The sequence below is a fragment of the Mya arenaria genome, chromosome 8, assembly GCF_026914265.1.
Source record: "Mya arenaria isolate MELC-2E11 chromosome 8, ASM2691426v1".
Taxonomy (NCBI): domain Eukaryota; kingdom Metazoa; phylum Mollusca; class Bivalvia; order Myida; family Myidae; genus Mya; species Mya arenaria.
The window spans coordinates 65,020,274-65,041,203 of NC_069129.1; the positions used below are offsets into that span (position 1 = coordinate 65,020,274).

General features: G+C 36.4%; 1 protein-coding gene across 2 annotated transcripts; it reads right to left on the reverse strand.

Moving 5' to 3' along the window:
• Positions 1–1,222: 1,222 nt before the first annotated feature.
• Positions 1,223–20,803, reverse strand: LOC128242859 (conserved oligomeric Golgi complex subunit 7-like). 2 transcript variants are annotated; one of them, XM_052960243.1, is made up of 22 exons: positions 20,678–20,803; positions 19,119–19,211; positions 18,803–18,847; positions 18,103–18,158; positions 17,622–17,706; positions 16,684–16,773; positions 16,343–16,411; positions 15,104–15,139; positions 12,842–12,962; positions 12,433–12,515; positions 12,116–12,226; positions 9,836–9,994; positions 9,076–9,130; positions 8,448–8,581; positions 7,476–7,616; positions 6,931–7,285; positions 6,735–6,788; positions 4,632–4,762; positions 4,140–4,223; positions 3,701–3,815; positions 2,559–2,690; positions 1,223–2,010 (listed from the first exon to the last, which is right to left on the reverse strand). In XM_052960243.1, exons 1-22 carry the CDS (start codon positions 20,678–20,680, stop codon positions 1,844–1,846), a joined length of 2,319 nt encoding a protein of 772 aa, XP_052816203.1. In that variant the 5' UTR covers positions 20,681–20,803; the 3' UTR covers positions 1,223–1,843. The 2 variants fall into 2 exon arrangements, with proteins under 2 accessions (XP_052816203.1, XP_052816204.1); XM_052960244.1 differs by lacking the exon at positions 6,735–6,788.
• Positions 20,804–20,930: the final 127 nt, after the last annotated feature.

Here is a 20,930-nt window from a genome sequence, read left to right on the forward strand (position 1 = left end):
CGCGCCCTATAATGGCTGCCTTATGGCTTGACCCTGTCACGTGCCCAAGCTAGACCTGCGATGAATGACATCTATCCTGTTGTGATGGTTCCCCCTTTTATTCCCGTACATGTACCTTATATGCAATAAACACACCTCGGATGTACTGGAGGATATAGGGTGTTTAGTTTACCCTATACTAAACATAAAACTTATGTGGAGTCTGTGACAGCGACATGAGCAAAACATTTTGCAGACAATAACTGAAGTATTTACCGGTATTATCAAATTGTGAATGTGTAACTTAACTTGGAAGTGTTTATGGGCATAATGGCTGGGTCAAGCTCATGGGTTAAAATCGTCTCTGTAGCACCAAGTATGAAATCGGAAGGTTAGTAGTTGGTTTATTTCTTGTGCAGACAATAGCACAAGTAGTTTGTGTCCATTGTTCATAGAATCATGATGCAAGTTTCAGTGTTTGTGGGCATAATGTTTCAGTCAATTTCAATTGTTGGATTAATAACTCAGTAACTCCAGAGTAATACCACTTTCATGTTTATGAAACGACCATGATGACAGTTTTTATTGGCCCTTTATCTGAGTCAAGTTTGATCACGGGGTCCATTACTCCAGAGTTTGACCCTTTTACATTAAAATGTCTTTTGAAAAAACATACTTCAACCATGATGAAACTTGGTTACATGCTTGTGGGCATAATGTCTCGGTCAAAACGTGTTAATCACCCAGTCACTTAATGCCCTTTTTACATGTAATACAGCTGGCTAACCTATATTAAAAGGGTACACTAAGCAGTTCTTATTTTACTACAAAGTTTTGCTCTTTTACATGAAAATTGGTATTACAAATGGTATTACTATGATAGGTGGTCCAAAAGGCAACATCCCATTCCACGGAATTCTAGTTCTAATTTATTTGAGCTTAACTGTGAAGACAGAATAAGCTGATATGAATCGCCCTTGAGTCCGTTTCCTGGGTAGAAAACCCAGCCATTTTGAGGGCATAAGAAAACTAATGCATTCACAATTTTGGATTTACATACCCTATCAGACAATTCCTTAACATTTCTCAAGCATTTAAGGGAAAAAGCTAAAAAATATTATTTTAAAATTTCAAATTGAAGAGAGAAATTTCTTTATGATTAGGAAGATTAGGAATTTATGTTTAAAACAATATACTAAACACATATGTATACAGTATATGTACTTAACAATGAGCCAAAACATGTACCAGTATATTTTATTTTCATTTATGTAACATTAATCAATAAATAACAAATACATCCAGATATCCCCAAACTGTACAATGAGTACACACCAATGAACAAAATTCATTTTACTGATGCACATGTAAAGCAGGCAGAAATACCAAAAAAAGTTGTTTGAGCCACTTGAACTTGGGTAGTCCACCATGGTTGATTGATCTTTTACATAGGTTTTTAATGTACCTGTACATATCTCATCATCTCACACATTACAGATTTGCTTGGAGCTACATGCGCAGCCTATCACTGATATACAGGCATTGTCACCAGAGTTATTACAACTCATAACATAATATAAAAAACCCAATTACTAGTAGACAAAATGCATTGCCTTGGTAAGCACACCTTTCATGATGTACATGAAGGAAGTGTGACAGTCCTCAACTTTTCCATGAACATATCACAGGACAACAGCGGCCTATTCAGCTTCTTGCATGAGGAACACGCTTTCAACATCGCTACATTGTGAATCAGCATTACTGATGCAAGTGAACCATGTCTTGCCCAGTCTCACAGTCTGTTTGTATGTTACAACCCGCAATATATATGCACTCTTCTTACAACACCAATATGTGGTGTAAATCAGATATCAATATGTCTCATGTTGCTGATTGCGTGAGCAAGGCGTTGGGGCATGTTGTCTGCGAGGTCGTGGAATGTGTCTGGTGTTGCCCGAAGCAACTGCTGCATGTGTCGCAGCATCTCCGTGGCAACAATTCCTAGGTCCTCCAGCACATTACACAGGTAGTCTGCAAATACCGTGATGAAGAATTCATAATTAGACTGTTAATTACTTCTCATTTAAGCATAATTATTATAATTAAGTTGGTGAAATAACAATTGGATGTATCCTTCAACAAGAATGAGGACTTAATGTTTAGTTTTGGAAGTTTAGTTAAGAAAGTCATTGCAAAGATTATTACAAAGTGTGTCAGGGCTAATCCAATAAAACACAACCCACGGGGTGGGGAAGGCAATTATTTTCTTAGTACATGGGTGGGTGTCTTTTTTTGCTAATTTGGACACCAAAAGGGTAAATTTGCTTCTGTAGAGGGATGGTATAATTTAAGGGTGCTTCCCCCCCCCCCTCCCAAGGGTTATATGTTTAAATGGAATAGCCCTCAAGAACAAACCAATAATTAGCCAGAATATCAGTATGGTACCACTAAGGAAAGAAGGCATGAAATCAGCCTAAGATACTTTATGTTTAACATAATGATGTTAATTATTATAAAATCAAAGAATATAAATAAATATCACAATTATTCCAAAATATATGAAGCCAGCCGGTGGGTACCTATATCAGTGTTGAGCTGTTTGGTTCCATGAGGTGTGAGCTCTTGGATCCTGAGAACTTCCTCACAAAGCACATGCATTGTGCCACGTGCCACCGACTCCAACCATAGGTCCGCTATGTGCTCAGGCAATGCTGACATGAGAAAGGTAATGTGTAATGGCAAAACTTTCATAGGACACAAACTAGTTTCATATAAATATTTCAAATGGTGAAGCTGAGCCTGTTAAAAGAAAAAAACAACAACGACATAATATGAGTTTATCTTTTTTTATTTGACGACTGGTTTTGTTTCATGCTCAAAAGGGCAAATCACCATACAAACATTGTTATAATGCTGATATAACAAAGATATGTATACATAAATCTCAGAAAGCCAGACAGATCCTGTGTTATTCCTTCAAGATGGATTGCCCTGCTATCTATACCTGTCCAACCAGTAAAGTCAATTGTCCAAACCTGTCTCATGTATAAAGGCTGCTATCCATTACTGTCCCATCAGTGAAGTCTGCCATTCAAACCTGTCCAATAAGTTAAGTCTGCTATCCATAAATGTCACATCAGTGGTCTACTACCAATACTTGTCTTATTAGTAAAGTTTGCTGCCTATCCATAACAGTCATATCAGTAACGTCTATTTATAGAATATATACCTGTCCAATCAGGGAAGTCAATTATCCGTACTTGTCCAATCAGATAAGTCTGCTATCCATTCTTGTCCCATAGGTAAGTGTACTATTCACACCTATCCAATCACTTAAGCTGCTATCCGTACGTTTCTCATCCGTAAAGTCTTCTATCCGTACATGTCTCAGCAGTTCAGTCTTCTAACCAAACCTGTCCCATCAGTTAAGTCTGCTATCCAAACCTGTCCCATCAGTTAAGTCTGCTATCCAAACCTGTCTCATCAGTTAAATCTACTTTCTGTACTGTCTCTTGAGAAAAGTCTACTACCCATACCTGTCCCATTAGTTAAATCTACTATCTGTGCTGTCTCTTGAGAAAAGTCTACTACCCATACCTGTCCCATCAGTTAAGTCTGCTATCTGTACCTGTCTCTGGCGAAAAGTCTTCTACCCATACCTGTCCCATCAGTTAAGTCTACTATCTGTACCTGTCTCTGGCGAAAAGTCTTCTACCCATACCTGTCTCATCAGTATAGGGCAGCTTGCCATACTTGAGGGCCACCAGGACGGCTGGGTTGTCCTCCAGGGTGAATGGTTCCAGGTGTTGGGGCAGTGTCAACAGGAACTGGCCGATCTGTGCACGAATACGAAACAATAGTGGGATTGTTAAAAATTAAATAAATATTTGTACAAAGACAGGAGATTGTTACCTCAAAGTTCATGCAGCTCATATTCAATGACGTCAACAGTGAGTTTGTACTGCATATATGCCATATACTCCAGTGAAAGAGGGGTTGGGAAATTTTCACTTTATCCGTACTGGTATAAAACGTTTACTAAAGTTTAAATTATAAGCACTTCTCAAAGAATACTACTCGCTTTGTCTATTAGGAAATTTTAAAGAAACAATTGAATATGCTTTCATGTTACCAAATTAATTATGTCAATTAAGACTGACCTTGGTGATGTATTCCTGTGGGGAGAGACTGAAGGTTGGCAGGTCTGAGGTAAGGGCTCCACCAGCGCTCCGTGACTGCCAGATCTGTAACACACATGGTAGCTTATATCAAACTTGGCTGTTATATCAAAGTTTTGGGATAAATAAACAAACATATTTTGATTATAACTTATCACTTCAATTAAACAGGTGTATTTCTGTTACACTTATTATTTCAAGATGTCCAAATGTATTATGAGAAACCAGGCTAACCTTAAGTGTTTAACTACCCATTTCATTCTATCAAATATAACATTATGTTGTACGTAACTTGTGTATAAACCAAGAAGCCTGTTTACCTCCATGTTATACATAAAAATTTCATTTACCAAGCCCCCTGTTTAACTCCCTGTTGTACAGAACTCCTTCTGTTTACCTCCATGTTGTACATAACAATTTCATTTACCAAGCCCCCTGTTTAACTCCCTGTTGTACATAACTCCTCCTGTTTACCTCCATGTTGGCGAGATTTGTGAGGTAGCCCTTCAGTTGGCCAAACACGACCTCAAAAGCAAATGTGTGCACCTCCTCACTCAGCTTGTGCATGTCCGTCTGTGTGTCCACCAACACAGCTGGTGTCTCTCCTGAGGTAATGATAGTGACATGTATCAAATAATGAATTGACAAAAAAAAATTGATTGCATGCAATCTATTACTACTTACAATGTTTGATTTCTGCTCATAAAACCAAGTATTCTTTTTCATCAAAATCTATCTAATTGCTCTCTAAATGGAAATTTTAAAAATAAAAATTTACTAAACCAAAACATAGTTATGACACGACTACAGGGAGGTGATTGACCTGGCGGGTGAAGGGCTGAAACTATTTAGGTTTGAAACATACTGGCAAACTCGAGAGTCAATACTAACAACCGTTACAAATAAATAATAATTGTGTTTTTTTGGTCCCTGGAGATGATTTATCCATGGAAATTTGCGAATCTGCAGACAATTCATATCCTTGGCGTGCCAGAAAAAGATTTAAATAACTATTGTGCAAGCTTTTTAAACATTTCTTTCTATTTAAACATTAGTTTTAATTAGGAAAAAGGTGGTTTACCAAATAAGCATTTCCAATTCTTTTCAATAATTGATTATTGCCTGTGTCCAATTTCACTCGCTACTTATTGATAATATGAAAGAATATGATATGGGGCTGCCTAAGCGTATTTAATTTGAAGTGATACAGGTTTGGAAGGTTGGTTTTGGGACTGGCGGCAAAGTTTGGTGAATTTTCAGCATGAAAAGCTCAGATTACAATGAGATAAGTGTTGACATGCAAACATGAATTTGGATTTATTTTGTGAAACACAGGGGTTTTTTACCAGAAAATGTTCACATACTAATAATACATAATAATGAAATATTGATATTTTAACAGTGGTACATAAATCACCACAAAAGATGAAATTATTTTAATCTTAGCATGATGTTACGCAAGAGCGTGAGTTTTCTGCTGTGGAGTAAACCAGAGCACCTGGAGGAAACCCACTAGTACAGCTTGTTGACCACAAACTAAACTCACAAATGCCCAGGCAGGGAATCGAACCTGGTCGCCTCGGTGAGAAGCGAGTGCACTAATCAGACAACATGATTGAACCGCAACATACAAAAATGGGGCTTATCGTAAAGTTTTGCAATTGTCAGCAGTAAGCAGCATGTCAGCTCTTTTTCTACATAAAAAGAACAGTTAATGACCTTAGAAGTATCTTCTAAGATCTTTTAAATAAATCACTTTATAGGTTCCACCATTCTGTTCCCAGTCATAGCAAACTATAATGTTGTATTCCCAACGTACGTCATATTTACAAAAGACCCATTTCTGTATGACTCCGTTCAAATGGTAATGAGGCAACTGTTAGTAAATTGCTAAAATCAATGTAAAGACATGACAATATTCAATGACGTGTTGATTATACAATAATACACAATGAGAGACCACTGAAAAAACGTAAAGTTTAATGTGTAAAGATATGTTAAATTAGTCAAATTGGTAAAAAATACGAAACAATTTTAGTTTATACCTGTTTTTTTCAGTTAAAACAATATAAGACTTAAAAGTTGGTGTAGTAGCTATGCCTATGGAAACTTCGCTTGTATTTTAACTACAGTGCAAAATATACTAAAATGCAAAACACAGAAGTCATGTTATCTGCATAAGCCAGAAAAAGGTAAAAAGACACCCTACACTGGTTACCCACGCAGAAATCATCGTATCAAGAAGCAAATGAAATACTTGTTTAATTGACTAGACTTTTTCATTACTACAAAAGAATACCTTAACTTTTAGAAATAGCTAATTGAATCTATCTCAAAATATGGTATATAAAACTAGTATTGTAAGGTTTAAGAGTGTGAGATTTCAAGAGTAAAGCATGTGAGTGTGAATTGAGGCAGAAAGGTGTGAGGCTCACACTGCAAACACTTCAAGCATGGGACTTGACATGTATGCTGTTATCAGTTCAGGAGCAGTATACATGTATCTTGCACAGCAGTAAGCACTATACAGAACATCTTACTGGCATGAGTGTTGATGATGCTATTTTTTTAAATTACCTGAAATCTGCCAGAATCTGGATTTTTTATTTGTAAAGTTGTCTGTCATCTTTTCTAAAACAAAATTCTAAAACATCAAATAGCTCCTTAAATTTATTAAGCACTAGCAATATATATTTATTTTGTGCTATATGTCTTGCAAAGTATTTTTTCTTCCTATAATAGAATGATTTCAATACCATCTTCCTCTACCCACCTTCCTGTAGAGATGTGACGAGCACTACCAAAGCCTCCACATCATCATTGTTGCAAAGGAACAGTGATGCCAAGGCATGCAACTCTGACTTCTTTGTAGTGAACAAGTGACCTGCCCCTTCCCTCGATATGCTGGATGTGTGCAGGTGGCCTATAGAGTCCGTGATAGCGCTAATCACTTTGCTGTCAAACTCCTCAATGTGCATGATGAGGTCACCAAGCATCTGGATGACCCGGAGAGAGTGCTGGAAGTGCGACCAGTCTTCTGAGTCAGGATCTTCGTGACTGGTTTTACATTTTTCCTTGATGTTCACCAGCACTCTTCGAAACTCCTTACAGTAGTTTGTGAAGTATGTCTGGCAAAAGATATATAGAAAATACATCAAAAGTCGTAAAAAACACTATACCAACATGCTTTAAACATATTCTTCAAAGAACTTTGATGGCAAAAAACAGACATATCATCTTTTGAGAAAAAATACCAAGTCTATTAATAAATGTACAGATCAAAATTACTCTGGTATTACACGATCACATCTCTCTAACCTTGAGTGCCTGGAGCAGGGACACGAAGCATGTCCCATTGGTGAGGCGTACACAGCGGTCAGTGGCCTGATTGGCGGCAGAGATGAGGCGGGACACGGACTGACCCAGCAGCTGGACAGTCTCAAATACCTCACTATGATCCTGTTGGGAAAATTACTTGGTTTAAGTTTGTATTGTACTATTTTTCCAATCAAAGATAACAAAACTGTTGCATAACCAGACTGCATAATAATGCTCAGCTTCATCATAAAATTTACAGTGATTTCATTATGATAAAAAAGTAAGTGGCATGGTTAAAACTTAAAATTTATGACTCCATCATGGCAAAAATAATATTATTAAGCTAAAGGCCATATTCATAAGAAAATGTGCATGTACAAATAACATGTAAAACACAATTAATTCACAGACTGATACAATAAAATACATAGTCATGGCTTCCAGTTATTGTCCTGTTCTGTTATTATTTTTTGGCAATACAGAGTCATTGCTAACTGCACTTTGAAAACCTTCATGATAACAGTATGAAACAAAATGGAGGATTTTGATATGTACAGCCAAAACTTGTTGGCTGGATATCACTTGACTCAATTTTCAAAATGATTCGAATGAGATATTAAGGACTGATTTTACACTTTGTAAGCATTTCCACTTGGCTCAATATTTGCGAGGCTCAAACTAATTTGGCCAGTTCCTAGGATATTGAGTCAATGTGTTTCGACTGTAGTTGAAACTTTGAAAACTATGAGGCACAGATTTAGCAGTTATTAAAAACTAGCATTTTAGAAGATTAGTATTGGTCTTAAGCATAAAACAGTTTTAAAAAGTTAAAATTATCAATATTTTTAATTAGAAAGGTGTTTCAATTTCAGACCTGAGGCTGTTGAGTTTTGCTATGGATTTCTTCAACTCCCAGATAGCATTATAAGCCAAGAAGAGTCTAAACCTTGGGCTATAAAAACAAGGCCTTACCAGTTGGATGTTGTTGAGCTGTCTGGCCAGAGAAGCCTCCTCGTATTGGCGGTAGTGAAGCAGAGAGGGCGTGTACGGGGCATATATCATTATCAGCAAGCACTCTACTGCACGCACACACTCTAAACTCTCCTCTGAAATACAACCAGACAGATACTATAGCACACAGGGCTTGTATGGGCCATATATCACCAGCAGGTACCAACTGTTCACAAACTCTTACAACCTGGATTATAGAAAAACAAGATGGCAATGAACAAATTTACATATCAAACTTCAATAACAGACTTCACAACTGTACTCAATATATCCATATGTAACTGGATTGTCATTTTATAACTTCCTGGTCCTCATGTCTAAACTTATCTAACTTTGAATGATGTAAAGATGAATGGTATGACTTTAATCATTAGACAAGGTCTCAGATATACATGTTCAAACAATAGTTTGGGAAGCATTATATACAGACTCAATATTCATTTTGACATTCAGTGCCATCTTTATGCTACTGCAAGACCTATAGATACATGAATGACAATAGTGATAAAACAAAAGTGTTCAACAATGCATATTTGAACTTTAAAAACGGACAAACGTTTTTTACAGCCTGATCAATGTTTTCACATACCTTTCATGTGAGATTCTGCAGCTTTCTCAATGCTTTTGGCGAATCTTTCCGATATCTAAAAATGAAGGATGCTACAGCAAATTACAAACTATCTTTTCACATGAGAAAGAGCATCAAACAGAGATACGGTATTAATATGGTTAAGAAGTTAAGCTGCATTTCTCAAACATTCATATCAGAAAAATATGACAAGAACGCCGCAGAGTGACAGCCAACACTCGTCTGTTCTTGTTTTTTTGGTTGAACCAGGGGCATAACTTTATAAAAAAAAAAATTTAAATTAAGAGCCTTGCTATTCATGTGCATATTATCTCGGCCAACATTTGTATCAAGTTTTGTATGATTTACATGTATATTGCTGTTTTTTTTGTAATGGCCAATGTTAAAGTTTTTGCATGCCACACATTGTTTTTGGAAAAAAAGCTATTAAAGCTAATAATAATAGTGTGTCATTTTTTGGAAGCACCCTTCTGCCCTTATGGGCACCTGTCTGCCTTCATAGACTGGCAAGTATTACTTTTGTTTTCATTGAAACTGTTAAAATGATTATAAATTTATAATAAATTATATAATAGGTAGTTGAGACCTAATATTACTGTGTTGTAACACAACTGCAAACAATTTTTTCTTTCTCTTTTCTGCAATACCCTGTCCCTTTTAAATCCTGGCTGAAACAGTTAAGCTATACAATTAATACAGTTAGTGAGTTATCTTATACAGAACATCACAGTGACCAGCCAGAACCTGCTTCTTCACCTACCTGTTTAAGTTCAATGAGTGCAAGAAGTGGTTCTTGTTTATCCTGCAGGAAACCGGTAAAGCAGTCGCCCAAGGATGGGTCGAGGGACCCCAGGGTGTCTGTGATAAGCTGACACACTACCGGCAAGGGGGCAGGGAATATTTGACCACACCATTTCATCTGAAGAAGGAAATGTTTACAAGTATAACAAGAGATGTTTGTCAAACATTATGCCCCCCCCCCTGAGCGCCATGTTGTCAGGCTTAAATGGACAATTGAATGAAATATGCATGGACCGAAATGACAGCTGATTTGTTGCTGTTTTAAGATTATGACCATTAAAGTGTGAGGATAAAGTGTGTTATGACCGTCATGACCTTTGAGTCTATGAACTCAAAATCCAGAGTCATCAGCTGGTCACCAGAAACCTAAATGTCAAGTTTGAGGGCCATGGGTGCAGGCATTGTCAAGTTATCACAAGACAAGTTTTTTTGGTTCAAGGTCACTGTGACCTTGACCTTTGACCGGATGACCCCTTAAATCATAAGGGGTCATCTACAAGTCAGATGCAACTCCAAGTCAAGTTTGAAGGCCATGGGTTCAGGCATTGTTGAGTTATCACTCTGACAACCTTTTACCATTCAAAATCACTGTGACCTTGACCTTTGGCTCCATGAATCCTAAAATCAATAAGGGTGATCTACTGGTCAGACTTAACATCCATGTCAAGTTTAATGACCTTAGGTTCAGGCATTGTTGAGAAATCAGTGGGGGAAGATTTGTTAACTTTTTTGCGTTAAAGGTTACTGTGACATTGACCTTGGCCTCATGACCCCCAAAGTCGATAGGGGTCATCTACTGGGCAGGCCAAACCTTCATGTCAAGTTTGATGACCATAGGTCCAAGAATTGTCGAGTTTGCTTTCAAGGTCACTGTGACCTTGACCTTTGACCCCTAAAATCAATAGGGGTCATCTACTGGTCAGGCCCAACCTCCATGTCAAGTTTGAGGGCCATGGGTGCAGGCATTGTTGAGTTATCACTTGGACAACCTTTTATCATTCAAGGTCACTGTGACCTTGACCTTTGGCCCAATGACCCCTAAAATTAATAGGGACAATCTTCTGGCCAGGCTCAATCTCCAAATCAAGTTTGAGGGCCATGGGTGCAGGCATTGTTGAGTTATCACTCGGACAACCTTTGGCCAGATGAACCCCAAAAACCATAGGGGTCATCTCCTGGTCAGGCCAATTCTCCAAGTCAAATTTGAGGGCCATGGGTGCAGGCATTGTTGAGTTATCAATCGGACAACCTTTTACCATTAAAGGTCACTGTGACCTTGAATTTTGGCCCAATGACCCCCAAAAACAATAGGGGTCATCTACTGGTCAGGCCCAACCTCCAAGTCAAGTTTGAGGGCCATGGGTGCAGGCATTGTTGAGTTATCACATGAACAACCTTTTACCATTAAAGGTCACTGTGACCTTGACCTTTGACCCATTGAGCCCAAAATACAATAGGGGTCATCTACTGGTCAGGCCCAACCTCCAAGTCAAGTTTGAGGGCCATGGGTGCAAGCATTGTCACGTTATCACTCGGACAACCTTTTACCATTCAAGGTCACTGTGACCTTGACCTTTGGCCTGATGACCCCCAAAAACAATAGGGGTCAACTACTGGTCAGGCCCAACCTCCATGTCAAGTTTGAGGGCCATGGGTGCAGGCATTGTTGAGTTATCACTCGGACAAGCTTTAAAATTATTTTACCATTAAAGGTCACTGTGACCTTGACCTTTGACCCGATGACCCCCAAAATCAATAGGGGTCATCTACTGGTCAGCCCCAACCTTCATGTGAAGTTTGATGACCATACGTCCAGGGATTATTGAGTAATCACTCGGACAAGCTTTGGTCTACCGACGGACCGACGGACCGACCGACCGACCGACATACCGACATGCCTGTGCAAAGCAATATACCCCTCTTCTTCGAAGGGGGGCATAATAAGAATGCTCAATTGACTTCAAGCTCAGGGTATATTTTGAAAACTTACTACACACATCACAGTGGACTATATATATATATTTTTAAAAAGAAATTATTTTCGTCATCTTGTAACAACTGCTAATCTTACCTGGAACTGTGTTAAACAAATACCAGAAGATGTATTGTTGATTATAAATATGAGTATCACCTTCAGCTAAGGTCACAATAAATAGGTAACTTTGTGAGAATCTTTTAGGTAATCAGAAACAATGCATTTACCATCATCAAACAACCAGTCTGAATATCAGCTGCATACCTGTGAATGGAATGTAGACAGAAGGTGGTCATACAGCTGGTTAAGCCACTCAACCAGGGTCTCCCCACTTTGGTCCTGAACTATCCCTTTCCACTGGTCAACTAGCTGACCCTGTTACATGCAGACAGTGCAGGGGTCAGAAAAAAATAAGTCGATTTGTTCCCCGAAACTAGTTTCATAATAAAACATTCTTAGACTACATGATGTCATGGAAAATATAGGAAATGAAGGCATTTAGACAGAAACATCCAACTTTTTTTCAAACAAATGCACATAAACTTTTCATCTTCTTTTTAGCTTGTAAAATGAGTCCATACCTTGTGACTTAGGTTGTAGAAATTATAGAGCTGTGGAAGCCGGTCTATAGACTTGAATATCTCTGTGAACATCTGGGCAGACTCTGAAATAAAAGTATTTTTTTATTAAACTTTTAATGAACAGCACTACTAAACTAGGACAACTTAACTTAATCTGAAAGCACATGGCATTTGTGTAGCACTTGGAAATATGGAAATATATCAAGAATATATCAAGTTAATGCAAAAATTCAAGTGAAATGTATCTATAATTTACATTCGTGACTTTGCATTTTTAAAAGTACATTCATTACCTTACTTAAGTTGAAAAAGTGTAATACAATTTTCATGGACCTTTTATGGTATATTGGTCACATAGTGGTAAATATGTCATCTATGTACGTGAAGTCATGTACATGTTTGTACTCACCAATAGACTGTGAGTTGAATGCGGCCATGAGTTGTGGACTGAGCATGGCTTCAAGACGGTTACGGAGTTTCTCCAGATGGGCACAGCGGTCCCCATAGTCTGGTGTGTCTACAAGCATCAACTAGGAGGGAAATATATGACAGGTGTAATAGACTATCAGCAGTGTTGTTACAGGGAACAAGGCCAAGCAATCACAGCATTTCTTAAATTTTAATTCAAAAGTGCTTAGTTTGAATGAAACAACAAACCTTCCTATAAAATAGTGTACTATTGTACAGACAGAAGGTGTATTAGCTATCTCTTTAGGTAGCATGAAAACACAATGGGCTTATTGTTCAGAACTTTTTTGAAGTTTAAAATGTTGTTAACTTAAATGGTGTTAACTTTCGAATCGTTAAAGCTCTGGAGGTTTAATGGATACACTTGTGATCTGCAGTATCTATACAAGATTTGAGACTCGTCTTTTACCTGCACTGGCTTTATATTAAAACACTTGAAAATTTTATCAAATACCGGTAGTTCACATTTAGAAGTTAATGTAGTTGTTACCTTAAACAAAGTTCTGAACAATAAGTCCTTATATATTAAACAACCTCTCTCCCAGATTTACCGTATTATATCATGCATAGGACGCACTTTTTTACCTCCAATTCTTGTCTTAAAAAGGGCCTGCGTCCTTTCTATGCTATTAGAATTGCATCTGTTTTTTTCCAAGTCCATTTCAGGTCGAAAATATCGGACCGGGGAAGAACGCGGTAAAAGTAAGTATCTGTACTGCGTCACCGAAGAGAACAACTGACATAGGTAAAATCACGCAAGTTAACACACGCAGAAATGTTTACTTTAAAATGATTTATTGAGAAATAAATTGAAAACAAACATGAGTGTTTACTTTTTTACAAAAGGGACGCTACTCACAAAAACTCGATGTGAGTCAGCACTTTAACTGGTTTGAGTTATAACGGCAACGGAAAATCGGGAAAGGAGGTAAATATCAATTAATCGTTGTTCATGATTTTAATGTTTCGATATTTTACAAAACATTTTGTTGTATCTTACTGTTTTTAAAAAATAATAAAAGAATGTGCATAACGCAAAGTAGCATTATTGTCACTATCAAATCTTTTTCAAATGCGCGAAGGTGTGAAAAACACCCGCTGTCTGTCATTAGAAAAACATCCATAGAACGAACTATTGAGATGTTAATACCGTATGGTTGTTTGTTCGCACTTTACCCGTCGTGCCTTCCGCTGGCAAGGATAATTACCGACACGCATTAATTATGCCTGACATGCTTTAATCCGCGCAGCGACAAGCCTTATCAAAACAATCATCAGTTTTGACAATACACAGTTTTGCAACGGTTGCAACGGTTGACTGTCATTCAGAACGCATGTCGGAACTATTGCAACGGTTGACTGTCATTCAAAAGGCATGTGGAACTATTGCAACGGTTGACTGTCAGTCAGAAGGCGTTTCAGGACTATTACAGCATTTGTATAAGTCTTATAATATGCGTGAATGTTCTCAAAATGTCAAGACTTATATCATTGTTGTGTACACTAAATTACCGAAATACGACGATAATTATCGAAATACACAAGACAGTTATCGAAATATGCCTTATATACATTTTTTTTACTTCAATATATGTTATAAATACTTTACCAACCTCAATTTTTCGGCTCCGATTTTGACATTTTTTCGCTGCGTCCTATCTTATATATTAAGGGTTTTTACCCGTTTTTTCAACTATTTTTTTGCCTGCGTCCTATCTATGCTAGCGTCCTATACATGATATAATACGGTAATGTTGGCAATTTTTTTGTAAACTTTGTTAATATTGAGTTATTTGACTTACTTTTCTGAACAAAAAGCCAATAGCAACTGGTAGATACTTATTTGAACATACTTTGGTAAATCAACGATTAAATAATTCAATTTTCAATAGCATTACTAATGCTTTCTGCAAAATAGAGCATTTTCTGTCACAAATTAAAATATCTTTTAAACATTATAGATGTATTTAGAATTTGTTTTGATGTTTTATCATTGCTACAAGCATTTTGTTTACAATTGACACAAAAAAATTGTTCAACGCCTGACCCTATAACATGTGAACAAGTCCCTTTAAACCATGTCAAAAACATAAACAACCTGTAAAAAATCCCATAAAAAATTCTTCATTGCATATCGCATTCATAAAAGATGACTATTTCATCACCTACATGTACATTCATTAATTTAAACATGTTAACCTACCAAGCTTTGTTGCATTCCTGTTAACTTTGCAGTAATCTGAAAACAAAATACGAGATGAAAACATAATCTGAAAGACACATGTACACAAATAAACATGTATTTTAAATAGCGTTGTTAAATTATACTTAATCAGCTGCATACAAATCCCTACTCCTTATAAATCATAACCGAAATCACATGCCATACGAGTACTTGTAAAAAATAGATACATATCAACATGGTGAAACAAGACACTAAGGATCTGCAGAAGTGCAAAGCAGTATAAGATGATCGTGATTGCAAAAATAGGCAAAGCACTAGAAAATGATTGGCATGTCTTTGGTCAGTAAATGAATGGCACCGATTAAATATGCCGAAACCTACAATTTCTTTGGTTTAGTTTTTTCTTAAATCAGGCATTTTTATTTCAATTTTTATCCTTTACTGAAAATACTGGACATACTATCCAAATATGGCAAATGAACAAAGAGATCATGTGACAAAATACTGAACACTCATTGGACTGGGAGATGATGCTTGTGTAGCAGTTACGGCATTTTTTTACATATATGTGGTGGTTATTTTTGGCCATAGATCCACACCATCTTGTTTACCAATTAAAAGAATACATATAAACTTAGTTATAACAGAAGAACTAAGGCTTAGTAAGTATAGGAAGTAGGCTATGATTAATTTATTGATGATTGTTTTTATGTGGGCTGGGATTTGCATTCCATTATTTCTGTTATACAAATGAATATATTAAAACAAATGTTTTTTAAATGACAAACAAGCAAACAAAATTCGTAGGTAGGTTTTTGTATGGTTGTCTTGTATATGTCATATTACTTTTGCTACTGAGAGCAAGGCACATTTTAAAGGATTTTGTAGGTTCAGCATTTTTTTTTTTTTTTCAGACACAGCCATAGCTTGGTAGCTTCTGGAACTATGTTGTGTGCCAGTGTACAAAAACCCTGACATACATATGAATAACATAAAAAAACCAATATACAATCTAACACAAATTATCAAAGATAGTTTAATTGCATCGAAATGCAAAAGAAGTAATGTTAAGAATGTTTAAGATTTTGAATATTGATGTAATACGCATTGTTTCTAAAATTAGTTTCACTTTTTTTATTCTCCTAAAAAAGTAAAAAATTTAAGGTTCGGAATTTTTAAACGGTGCCATTGAAATGGCACATTCAAGAATACCAGTGATTTCACCCTAAACTATATGACAAATTGACAATGTCTTACTGCATGAATATCCTTTGACTGGAACACCTCTTCTATGTCCGCGCTCAGTGTTGTCCAGTTGTCGGCCTCCTGGAAGGCACAAATGGAGTGAAATATCTTACCCCTGAATACTTGAAACGATAAGTCAGAACAGCCAAAATCTTGAAGTAATAAACTAGTTTATATAATCATATAAATGAATATACAATTATAGTTAATTTTATTTGTACAAAAGTGAACGAAGGAATTCGGTCTATACAGATCAATTTACTTCTGACATAAGTGACCTGAAATCGCATGAATCATCTGCTGCACATTCTATTTTAAATCCCTGTTTTGGCATTTTCACCAACAAAACTGACCTTGAGGGCATCAGCAGCCAGAGTCATACGAGACTTAATCGAGTCCAGCTTCAACAATGTCTGCATCGACTGAGCTGTGTCATGCTCCACCTGAAAGAAGAATGGGAATCAGTATATGTAAATTCAACAGGAGCAAAAACATTTTTTAGCAGTATTGTATGCTTCATGATTCAATATTTACACCTCAACTTCCATTTCTTCAATGAACTGCCTTTCGGATATGTTCGGATCGCAATTCATTGCATAACGATATACATGGAAAATATTTATCTTGTTATTGTTTGTATTGTGTCAGAAGTTCCCGTAAAATATAAATCAACATTTTAGAAAGTGTTAATTTTTTTAACTTTAAATGTATAGTTGCCATAACTGTTTGAATTTTACGTTTAAAAGTAATTTCAAGTGGTTGATCTTTTCCCGCGATATTGTGACGTCATTTGAAAAAAATGCTTCCGGTTACAGTCGGGTTGTTCTATTTACAGAATGGGTAGGAAAGGGTTACTGAAAGTTTTTGTTTTAAATGAAATAATGTATTTTTTTTTTAACAATTATTGAATGAAATAATGAACTATTGGTGTAAATATAAGTAATGAATTGCGGGCTTGATGTCATTATCGGGGATATGAATGCAATTGGGCTGGTCAAAGTACAATGAAGTCCTTCGGACTCCACACACTTTGACCAGCCCAATTGTGTTCATACCCCGATAATGACATCAACCCCGCAATTCATTCCTTAATTAATGATATCCGTTGACAAGAAATTCAAATAAAGCAGTTATCTTATAGGTGACTTGTGAACAGTCCATAAAGAAGTTCAAGGAATCCCATAACAAAAGGACAATCATTCTGACAGTTGTCCAGACACCGTGTTATTTATAAATGTATTCTTTAACCAACCAAGCTCATTGTTACATACATAATTATGATAGAGGGTACCTTCTCAATGTCGTGTTTGATGGTGACCATCTGGTCCTGAAGGAGGACAGCTTCCTGCTTTACTGCCTCTATTTCACGCATCACCCTGCATTATAAACAGAACAGATCAACACATATAATAAATTATCAAAATATGTGTTTTTAAATGTATGTGGAAAATTGCCGAACAGTTACCAAAATATGCTCGTAATAGTTTGTTCAGCTCTTTGTACAACATGAGCACCGCAGAGCAAACGCCTGCGCTCTTCTGCTGCTGTTTTTTAGTAAAAAAGGGGCATAACTCAATAATAATCAAGGCCAGAGGCCTTGCTGTAAATATGTGAATTGCTTCTGTGTACTAAGTCTCATTCAAATAACTTTATTGACTTTTGAGATACAGACAAGGTAAATTAAAAAAAAATCCACTAATAATTATAGTTAGATATGCAATATGATACTTTGCTTATGCCATATTTGACAAGTTTTTATAGTGTTTACCCACCTTGGAAGGTTTTGTATTGCCTGCTGGCTGGCCTCCTCTATGACATTATTTACCTCCTACAATAATACAATTAAGTAAAGAGTAAACGCACCCTCTACAGGAGTTAATGAATTCATACATGAGTGCTTAGCATGAAATATGTATAATTTCAACAATGAAATGAGTTGGGTGTAGTAACTGTTTTGTACCATATTGTCCAGGACAGCTTTAAATAATTAGCGTACATATATTAAAATTTGTTTCTCTTCCAACTGATTACCGTTCTGTTAGCAAATAAATGAATGAACGAAAACAAAAAAGACACCCTCCAATATGGTATACACTAGCGGATCCAGGGGAAATGCACCTCGTGCGTGTACACACACACCCCCCCTCTTAAATTTTCCAAGTTTTCTTTTAATTGCAATATAGGAGAAAAAGTTATAACATGTGCCGAATATGCACCATTTCTGATTAAAGATTGTTAAACTCTTTTCAGGGGAGTACCATCAAAGCCTCCTGCCAACACTTTCAGTGCAAAAAAAAATATTCTGGTGGGGGCGCAAGTAAAAAGGTTACATCCCTTAGTTATGCCCCTCTAACGTCGAATCCTGGATCCGCCCCCACAAACAACTCTCCTGCTATAGTTTCAAAAAGAGAGATGCTTATATTCCAGAAAAGCTTTGTATTTTCAGTTCATCAACACAATATAAAACAATACCTGTATAAACATTTGCAACTTCATGACCAATGTCGTAGCATATTGCTGAAAATATATATAAAAAATCTAACATAATTTTAATGCTACAGGTAGTATAGTGAATAACATGTGCAAAATAAATAAACATTACCAATTAATCTGACAACATAATTGTTACAACAAACTTCTGTTAATATAAATTTCCAATATACAAGTATTTCAGAAAAAAGTGACTACAGTATAAACCATGGTTGAGTACATTAATTTAGAGGTTGTCCAAACAATGAACTTAAAAGTATAAGACTTGAGTATTCAAAAATAAAATCAATAAACTTACATCTTTCGAGGCACCCTGTTCTTTGTTAGAGGAAAATGCATTGTTCACCCAATCCTTGACATTGAACTCATCATCTAGAAACTTGGTGTAGTCCTACAGAGATGATGATACAGATTTTAAAGAGCACAATTAAACAACATTATGTGGATCAAATTTAAGACAGTTGTACCTCAATACAGAAATTGAAAGCATAATAACAGTATAGTAATAAGCCCTTGCTTTATTAATAAATTAAAAAGCATACAAGGCAGAATTAAGGAAGAAAGTATAGATTCATTGAAAGAAAGTTGCATCAAAGTCTTGAAATCTCAATAAACCAAATTCAAATTTTCAATCCAGATTACCAGTTCTGGGACAAATCTTTCTACAGTGATTCTAATTCAACTTCCAGGTTGAAATATGTTGTTATCAATTCAAAGCAAAAGTGTCATCGATATTCAATACACACTTTATAGCTTACAGGGGTGTCGTATCAGTTTAAATTGCATAGTTGCAGTGACACTATTATTAAGTGGTTTTATGATTGCTAACTTCAAAATAGTTATTCAGACAAAATTATAACTTTTGCCATTGATGAGGTTCACTGTTTTTCATTAGACTCGACTTCCTGGCAAGACTCTGGTGTAATAGTATAAATATGACATTGCTACAATAACTAAGAGGTAGCTTTACACTTTTTCAAATGGTTTCCAGTAGGTAAATGTTGCTTAACTCTTCGGTAGGAATAAGCAGTATTTTCAATTATTGAATGTATATTTAACAAATAGAACTCAGATGTTTACATGTAACACATATACAATACTGGTAACACACCAATACAGGTAAAAGTGCACTTTTGAATCAATTTCCAAGCTGGAATACAGGCCAAATTAACAAGTTTACAGGTGATACGTATGTATGTATTTCTTTTAGACCTTGCTGTCAAGGATAACCCGTGAAAGTGCAAGCACTTATTTCCAACGGGGTCCTTTGTTTTAGCTGACGGGACAGCACGCAGAAGAGACAGTGGTGGGATACAAGGAAGTCTGGGTGCGATACCCTAGCTCTTTTCCGAAGAGACCCTTTGGTTCTTTTACATGCTCGGTGTAAAGCACTGATACATGGGGTACAACTTTCCTGGGTTAAACCAGTACTGAGTACACCATTTTTCCAAGCACTACCCTTTAAATGCCAAGCGCCAGGCAAGGGAGCTACGTGTACCAACTTTTAACGTCTTTCGGTATGACGTGGTCAGGGATCGAACCCGCGACCTCCCGCTCCGTAGGCGGGTGCCTTAACCACTGTGCCACAGAGACGGATTCCAGTCGCTCTACAAATATTATTCCCAGGACAAATTGTTTCATTTGTTTTGCTTTAGCATTAAATGTAGCAGTAACAGAAATTAACCTATGAAGAAATAATGATCTGCCGTGAATTTCATTATATTTCAGCATAAAATCCATTAAAGGCATTAAGTAAAAATAAATAAATCATAAATTGAAATGCTATTGATAAAACCATTTGTTTTAATGACATAATACAGGCCCTTAGAATTAAAGATAAATTAAACTGTTAACAACCATGTTTGTTGAAGAGTGATAATTGATGAATGTCAAAACTAGCGGTGTTTATTCTGTTTGTATCCACGTCATGGGCGCTGCCATTTTGTTTTGCTCTCAAATACGATACCGTACCTTCAATATTTGGATTACAGTAAACTAATAAAAATCAGTGACTTTGAACATTATAATAGTGATGCCTATCCATCAAAACTTTACCTTAAATTAACCAATCCACCATCGCCAAATCTATTTTGATCACGTGACAAAACGT

Coding starts and splice junctions, on each gene's coding strand:
- LOC128242859 (XM_052960243.1), bottom strand. Junction 16,412..16,683: donor TGGCTGCTGATGCCCTCAAG/GTCAGTTTTGTT, acceptor TGTGCCTTCCAG/GAGGCCGACAACTGGACAAC. Junction 2,011..2,558: donor ACAGCTCAACACTGATATAG/GTACCCACCGGC, acceptor CGGTATTTGCAG/ACTACCTGTGTAATGTGCTG.